Source organism: Coloeus monedula, assembly GCF_965178545.1.
Source record: "Coloeus monedula genome assembly, chromosome: 3".
NCBI classification, from domain to species: Eukaryota; Metazoa; Chordata; class Aves; order Passeriformes; family Corvidae; genus Coloeus; species Coloeus monedula.
The window spans coordinates 103,117,681-103,126,261 of record NC_138783.1 but is presented as its reverse complement, the minus strand read 5'-3'; the positions used below and the strand labels follow the sequence as shown (position 1 = coordinate 103,126,261).

The window sequence follows — 8,581 nt, the reverse complement described above, 5'->3', positions numbered from 1 at the left end:
CCGCGGGAAGGGGCGGGCCCGGCCGGAGCGGGGCGCGCGGCACCTGTCCCGCCGGGAGTGGCCCCGGGGGGAGCGGCCCCGGTCCCCGCGCGGCTGCCGGGCCTGCGCTCCGAGGCGCGGTACGTGCAGGGCGCTGCCGCGGGGCTGCGCCCCCCGGGCAGGTGCCGCTCCTCCCCCCCGGCGGTGCGCTCGGGCTCGGCTCCCCCGCGGTGGGCAGCGGCCGCTCCTCGTCTGCGCTGCCGGGCTCTGGTCGGAGCAGCCGCCTCTAACCCCTACGTAAGTCGGAGGCCTGTTCCTGCTCGGCCGCAGCGCCCCGAGCCCTCCCGTGGTGCGGCACGTTTGGGGTGCAGCGCCCACAAATCCCTGCTGGAGGCGGCAGCTCCTGTAGATAAGGCTGGAGAGAGTAATTCGTGTGCCACTTCCCAGCAAAATGATTTCTTCCAGTATTCGCTTTCAGTTCTTCCAGTATTCGCTTTCAGCTTTCCCTCTCCTAACTCTGTTTCCTTCATCTTTTACAAGTGGCTTGTCAGACCACCTGGAGTTCTCTGTATCTATTTCAAGTAAACGCGTTTCCTGAAGCTGCTGCGAAATCGCTGTTTTTGCTAAAATCAGAGCGAGCTTTTCATTTTGGTTCCTGTAAGCAAGGTTTAAGAGTTCTAAAGTGGCATGTACTCGAGATTTATACCGTTGTTGAAATTATACCCCCAGTTTTCCTGAAAAGAGCTTTGAAAATGGCTTAGAGGTTTATGATGTTAATGTTGACAACTAAGTTGTCTGAGGTCTGAAGGAATAGCCTGAAAGAAAGGTAGTAGACTGGGCATACCCCACAGTAGTAGGGTCCAAGTCTTAAAATCTTTGCTATTAAAAAAAATACATATTAAAATTAAATGGCAGGGAAAAGTTAATCCCTGATGTTCCTTTTTCTCCTGAGTTAAATACATTTGCTGGTTATGGTCATCCTTTTGACCATATTGACAAGCGAATAGTTTGTTAATTCCTACTACCAGAAATGTAAGAGCATTGATAACAACCATTGTTACTTTCCTGACCTCAGTCTGCTGGAGATCCAGGCCTTATTTATTTTACTTCAGTATAGTAAAGGGAAGCATTAAAATGTTATTGACTAGCTACTGCTTGATACCAGCAGCTGAAGAGCCACATTGCTTTGATTTACACTACATATTTATATGAGGGCCATTAAATCATGTGTTTTTGCATGTTGTTTTGGATCAATTGGGTGTTTAAATAAGGAAAGATTTTCTTGACTCTAGAGTTCTTGCTCTGTGTTGAGCCATTGTTCGAAAATTGTTCAGTGATTAGCCTCCGAAGCCACCTGAATGGAATGTGAATTCATTTACAGATGAGATACACATCATCCTGTTTCAGATGGGTGGAAGAACGCATGCCTTTGTTTGCTAAAATGTGTGAATAGTAAAAAGTTTTGGTAGTCCTTTTGTGCATTTCACACCCAGCAGCCCTTTCTGTATAGAACTGTAAATTAATACCTCAACTCTGTGTGTTGATCAGCCTCATCAGAACCTGTTTAGGGACAACATAGGTGTTTATCTTACATATTAGTATTTAAGCTGGGACAGGTGAATCCTGCTCCCAGATTCCAAAATGGTCATTTTTATTGTATGTTGCTGAAGGTCATTTCAATTTAGATTCTTAGCAGATTGAGTTGTAATCTTCCCAGACATGAATTTATGTTCATCAGATGTACATCTGCGTTGTTTTAGGTTTCCAGCTCAAGGTCTGTGCGTGTGTGCTGATTTTCCAATGAAGTACATCCTGGTAACTGGTGGTGTCATCTCGGGCATTGGCAAAGGGATCATTGCAAGCAGCATTGGCACCATTCTGAAATCATGTGGTCTACGTGTCACTGCAATCAAAATTGATCCTTACATAAACATAGATGCTGGAACCTTTTCACCATACGAACATGGTATGAAGATTAGTGCTGTTCCCTGTCACAAAAATATTGGTATTTACAATAACGTGTTTTGGTTTGGTTTTTTTTAGAAACCAATAGTATGGTGTTTACTAGTTGTTTTATCATTATTTTGAAAGTTTATTGCTTACTGTGTGTTCTCAAGGACACTGCTCTAAGTTAAGAAACACAGGCCTGTTTTTTTGAAGATACTGTTATGAGCAGATGCTTCCTTTCTCTAAAATACCACTTTACTGGGAAAATCCTAGCTGTAAGCCTTGTTCAGTTAATGCTATCTTCAGTTCAACTTTATTGAAAACCCCTTTTAAATAGTGCTATAAAACTTACTTGAAACTTGAGTCCTTAACAGTTACTCGAGAGTGCTGTTCTCTGGGTATCAGTGCTTTCTAATGTAAGTGCCTTCATGAGTTAGCTTAAGTTCTCATTTTAGGAAAAAATAATCTAGTCAAAAACATCAGTGAAGCGTTGAGCGCCTACTAGTGATGTGATTTTGAAGTAGATGCCGAGTTTGGTTGGTTGGCTCTCTAAGCCATGTCGGTTGTATTGACTATTGCTGATGGTTACAAGACATTGCATTTATAATATTGAATTTTCCTTCTGCTGTGTGGCTTGTTACTTGTACATTTATTAAAAGTAATGGTTTTGAAAGTGCCTTCAGCCAGAAGACATTTCTAATTATTTTTATGTATTGGATTTTATTTGCTTACTTTTAGTCCACACCACAGTTTTTGGTACTGAAAATAAATATGTGTATCTCCTTAACTGAAAAAACACTGCTTTGCTTTTTAAGTAGACAGAGCAGAGCACATCAGACCTCTCTTAAAAAGCAAAATTTAATGCACTTTAAGGAGCACATGTGCTGCTACTTAGGCAGTTGAGTGGGCTGTAAGACTCCTTTGATGACTCGAGATTGGGAGGATGTATTCCTTCCCTAGACCTGGTACAGGGAGGAGGGAACACTATGGCATGTAATTCTTTTTTTCACTGAAAATTTTCTTACTACTTGTGAAGAAACAGTCGCTTGCTGGGTAGTACATGGAAGTTACATGACCCAGAATGGCAAGCCTCCTTCCTTAACATTTTGACAGAAATACAATTGATATGATTAATTTAGTGGTTTCCAGTTAACTGTAGAGGCTTTTTAATAATATTTTTTTTTTATTCTTCTCTTCCAAGGCCTGCTTAAGAGAAGTGTTGATTCCACTCTGCTTCTGTTGGCTTAAGTGATGATTTAGTGTAGAGGATGTATCAAGTGCCTCACAGAGTCAAGCATAATTCTTCCACTCTGTTGCACACACTGGGGTGATTCGTTACGCAGTTCATTGAAGTGTAGTGTTGTACTTTGGTGGGATATATATTTCTGTAGTCCACTTTTTTTTTTATGCATCAGTCACATAACTTGTTTAGCCATTGATTTATTGGGTCATGGCAAAATATTTACAGTTTTTCTGAAGAGCTTTCCAGCCTTACCTCAAGATCTAGCAACTTTAGTTCTGTCGGAAGTTGACTACATTCAGAATTTAGAGACTCTTTAGAGGGCTAAGAAAAGTCTGAACCTGAAGGGTATTTTAAGTAGATTTTTCAGGGTCAGCAGTAACCCTTGCTGTGGACATAGTGAACCAAATATACTGGATGGAACAGCCAACTCAGAAACGGTGATCATGTTTGAAGAAGCATTTATGTTCATCATAACTTTACTCCTGATGCAAGCCTTAATCATTAAAATAGATCCAAACAACAAGAATTTCTAGTGAAACACTTTGTACATGCATAATAATTCATGCTTATAAAAGCACAGTTTTTGTCTCCTGCAAGTGAATTAATATTTTATTTGTTTCCGATTTATGATTCCTAGAGATTGTTTCCTTCCTATGAAGGATTATTCTGCTGTTGAAATGCTGATTAAATATTTATGTTGATTAAATATTTTGGCAATATAATTTATATTTACTTGCAATACTAGATATGTCTGAGGGATGGACATTAGATGTAAAACTGATGACTTGGATATTAAATGATATAGAATGACAGTGCAGATTGAGTTGCAGTATGGGCTTTATTGATGTGTTGTTGTCATATATAATTTAAAATTTTTTTCTTCTATTTTAAGATCTCTGTGATATTCCTGCTGTGTGTTTAATAATTTCTGATTATTTTATTGTTTTTCTGTCTGTTTTCACTGTTTTCACTTTCTTTTTTCAGGTGAAGTTTTTGTATTGAATGATGGTGGAGAAGTTGACTTAGATTTAGGAAATTATGAGAGATTTTTGGACATCAATCTCTATAAAGATAACAATATCACCACTGGAAAGATATATCAGCATGTCATTAATAAAGAAAGACATGGCGATTATCTGGGAAAAACCGTTCAAGGTAATATTTTTAATTTTGTGGGCTACTAGTCTATTCAGTTTTCACAAAAGAGGGGATCAGCTAAAACACGCTGCTCTGTGCTGCACCACCTTACTCCTTTCTCTCTTCCAAAAGATATGGGCATATTCCTGTAATGTTTGGCTTCTGGGCTCAAGGAAGGAAGAACTAGAGAAAGGACTTAGTAGTTTCCTCTTGGCTTTCTGTTCTCTTTACCCCTTTTGCATGCAAAAGTTAGTGTATGGGCCTAAAGTAAGCTATGCTTGCCTGCTCTGGTTTTGTTTTGTAGTTGTTCCACACATTACTGATGCAGTTCAGGAATGGGTAATGAATCAGGCAAAAGTTCCAGTGGATGATGACAAAAAAGAGCCACAAATTTGTGTAATTGAGGTAAGTATGGAACCTTCTAGGTTGTATATCTGCAGTGAACACAACGAGCTTGTTTGCTTTCTCTTTGCTCCTTACTGTGAAAAGGTCAGACTCAAGTTTTATGGAGAGCAGAAATTCAAGACACATTTTATATTCTTTGGTTTGTTCTGAAAGGGATAGGCATAGTCTTATCTCTACAGCTTCCATTTACTTGACTAAATCCACTCTAGAATACGGCTGAAATTGAGCTGCTTAAGAGTTTATTAACTTAGAGAATTAAAGCAGACAGTTACCATAATGTGAACTGTCTATTCCAAGATCCAGATGTTTGACTGAAGCTTTATAATGTTAATAGTATTGAGAAAACTTGTCTAGTACCTGAAATCTCCTATGGTCAGTAGGAGAGCCTTTCACATTCTAGCTTTCCATAGAACTTCAAATATTCATCTTGTTGCTTGTAGTCATGCTTAAAGGAATGTATTTGAACAATGTGTAAGTTAGTTTCCCACTTTCTAATGTTATCTTTAAGATCTTTGGAGGCAACTTTGTTAATCACTTAACCTGCTGATGTTTTGCACTGTGGAAACAATGAGTTTTACCCACCCTTTGTAGGGCACTGAGACAACTGGATGAAAGCCAGTAATTGCTAGTATTACTATTACAGCAGAAAATCACAGAATAATGGAATAATAATGGAAAAATAATGGAAAAAGATGATACTTAAGGATTTGACAGAAGAATATGTCACAGATTTAATGCCAGGAGTGACCACTGTAATCAATAGTGCCATAAACTTTGTGACCCAGCAGCAGAATTGCTCAGTGTTTCTAATGCAGAAGAATCTGCCTTTATTGAAGTACACTTACCAGTATAGCTATAGATCTTTTTATGATGTGCACAGTGAGAGTCAACTGTTTCATTTAAAACAAATATGAAAAAGTAAATACAAAAGTCACACAAGAACATTAATAAGCGATGGCCATATCAGTCCTTTAACTTCAGTTTTTTTGGGTTTTTTTGGTTTTTTTTTGTTACACACTTATACCTCCAGCCTGATAAAATTATTTTTCTTCAGTACTCTAAAAATAATTGTAACATTTTTCCGTTATAAAATCCTGAAGGAGTTAGACTAAACATGTGGGTGATGTACAAATGCAGTTGTCAGTTTTTCTGGTACTGGATGAACAGAAATATGTAATTCTGTCAAAAACCACTTGGTGGCACAAAAAGATCATTCTGCAATACAACTATTTCATCAGACTTGTGTGCAAAACTGCTTTATTCAGTGCTTAGTCTAGTACAGCTCGCTGTGTCTTCGAAAGGCATCTGATTTCTGTCTTTGTAAATAAATTTCAGCATGGACTTAGTCTTGCATTTTGGTTTGGTAATAAACAATTATTGATGTTGGAAAGCCGTGATAATACTGAGAAATGTCTGTCTCTTGTTAATCACAAATGTTTGTGAATCTGACAGGAAATAAAGTTTTTCCATATGAAAATCTTCACATCAGCTTAACTGTTGGTTACTGGTTCACCACTTTGAAGGCAGTGTGAAGCATGTATTATTCAGTGGCACCACACATATTCCCATGGGAAGCTTATGTATCTGGTGTAAAGTGAACATAACAAAACTGGAAAATTGTTTAATGTTTTCCACAAGAAACAAAATGTGCAGAGTAGATGAAAGCACTTTGTAGAGTATGCTTGCAGATTTCAGCTGTCAGGGGTTTGAGATAAAAGTTTCAGAAAACATCTTGGAACAGATAAGAGACTTTTTTTTTTCTTTTGTTTTTGCTTTCTGCCACTCTGACATATTCATTTCCTTTTCAGCTGGGTGGAACCATTGGAGATATTGAAGGAATGCCATTTGTTGAAGCATTTAGACAGTTTCAGTTCAAAGCAAAAAGAGAGAACTTCTGTAATATCCATGTTAGCCTAGTGCCACAGGTAAGTTATTATAATAAATAAAATAAATTTTGCTCCATATTGGCTTTATGTTTGTTTACTTGTCTCATTAACCCTTTCATGCTGGAGCCAAGTCAAGACCACTATAACTCTTTGTACAGGGCTAAAAGTACTTTTTCATTTGAACTCTAAATTTTACTTCACTACTCACTGGGGAGATTTTGGTAAGCAAAGGTTTGTAATGATGATAGATTTCACCCTCTAGATAAAAAGCTACCAACTACAGCTGTGGATTAGAGGATTGAACAGCAATTGGTACGATTAATTCTATGTAATTGAGAACAGAATTATTTACTACATCTGAATATTCCAAGGACAGTCACTGAAGGCTTTGTGCTGTGTTGGACAGTCTCCTTTTATTAGCCAAATCCAACTTTTGGAATATTGTTCTTCTTCTACCTGAGCCAATTATATGGAAATTTTTCTGTGAAAACAAAAACAACAAAATAAACTTGACCTGAATTGGGACCCTGTGATTTCTTCACAGTATTTCATATACGAGTAGTAACGGTGGTGCCATTTCTGTTTCTGGCATACTATGGCTCTCTCTGGATATGTTTATTTCTTGCAAATATTGTTACTTGCAATGAATTTTCTCTTTTAATCTGTAGCTGCTTTCTTTGTTAGTAGATGTTAGTTGATACTTGAGCTTTCAAAATGTGCCTTTCCAGCCTAATGCTACTGGTGAACAGAAGACAAAACCAACACAGAACAGTGTTCGAGCACTGAGGGGTCTAGGCTTGTCTCCAGATTTGGTGAGTCAATAAATACAGATTTTTATTTATAGGTCATCTAGAAATGTCCTTGCATAACCTGTGTTCAAAGAACAAGCCGTAGTCTCTCAGGAGATACTTCTATAAAAAATGCAAAATATGTGCTGCATAGCTCCATTAAAGCCACAGGAAATCATATTACTCAAAATCACTCTAAGCTAACTTAATTCAACTAATTTCTTGTAATATCTTGGGACTGTAGCTATGTTCTTTTTAAGGCATCTCTTTGCAAAAATAGTTCTTCGCTGCTAAAAGTAATTGAAATCTCAGTTCACTTTGTAGGAAGACCTAGAATGTTTCTGTCTTCTAACATTCAGAATTTTTTTAATGCATTATTAAGAAGAAGCAATGTGTATATCCTCAAAACAGAAAAATGATTCTTAAGAAGATAGTCACAGAACTAAATTTTGTGTTCTTTCTGTTTTTTTTTTTTTTTGAGTTCTTGCATTTTACATTTATGAATGAGTGTGTTTTTAACTAAAAACGAATGGATTTGTAAACAGGATATGTGAAAGATGTGTTTGGTGTCAGATGGTTGTGACATGGTAATTGTAACCAGCTTGTGGAAGGAGAGACTTGTATTAATGTAATGCTGTACTGTATTCCAAGTTTCCTAATTTCCAAAATCCCTCTTGAAGTGCTAATTGCATAGGGAAAGTTGCAAGTGCTTTTTGAAGGCCTTTAAGGCCTGACTTCTCCCTCCCCTCCAAAAAACAATTTTTTAAAAAAAAGCCTGCTAAGTGGGTGTGTATAATAAAAGGAGAATAGACAAACATAGTCACTGTGTTACATCTTGGGTCCTTGCACAGGCCAGTTCTGGGACTGCCAGGAGCACAGTATCATTTTTGGCTTTTGACTGCTGCTGTTGACACCTGAAGCAGGGACAGATCTCACTCGAGGTGCAGCCTCTGGGCGCCCTCATAAAGTTCCTTGAGCTCTGCTTCAGGACAATATTTAAATCCTTGCTGCCAGGGCAGCACATGGGGCAGCTCCTACAGCAGCAGCCAGAAAAGCTTCCTTGGTGAGCTGTGCTGCCAAGCTGAGCCTGGCTCATCCTGTTCTGTGGGGTGTTGTGAGTGCCAAATGAACACGCTGGAGCTGCAGAGATCATGTGCTCTGATGCAGCACTTGGAGTATGTGCTTGTCAGTGCTGC

General features: G+C 38.5%; 1 protein-coding gene across 3 annotated transcripts in view; it reads left to right on the top strand.

Annotated features, from left to right (window-relative positions):
* The first annotated feature begins 3 nt into the window (after positions 1-3).
* The window catches only part of CTPS2 (CTP synthase 2), a 63,672-nt gene continuing 55,094 nt past the window's right edge, over positions 4-8,581 (top strand). The window contains exons 1-6 of one of the 3 annotated variants that reach the window (XM_082279116.1): positions 4-276; positions 1,740-1,945; positions 4,154-4,324; positions 4,611-4,711; positions 6,520-6,636; positions 7,326-7,409. In XM_082279116.1, the coding sequence (XP_082135242.1) occupies positions 1,780-1,945; positions 4,154-4,324; positions 4,611-4,711; positions 6,520-6,636; positions 7,326-7,409 (639 nt within the window). In that variant the 5' untranslated portion in view covers positions 4-276; positions 1,740-1,779. The remainder of the gene's footprint in view (positions 277-1,739; positions 1,946-4,153; positions 4,325-4,610; positions 4,712-6,519; positions 6,637-7,325; positions 7,410-8,581) is intronic. The other 2 variants (XM_082279115.1, XM_082279117.1) reach the window with 2 other exon arrangements.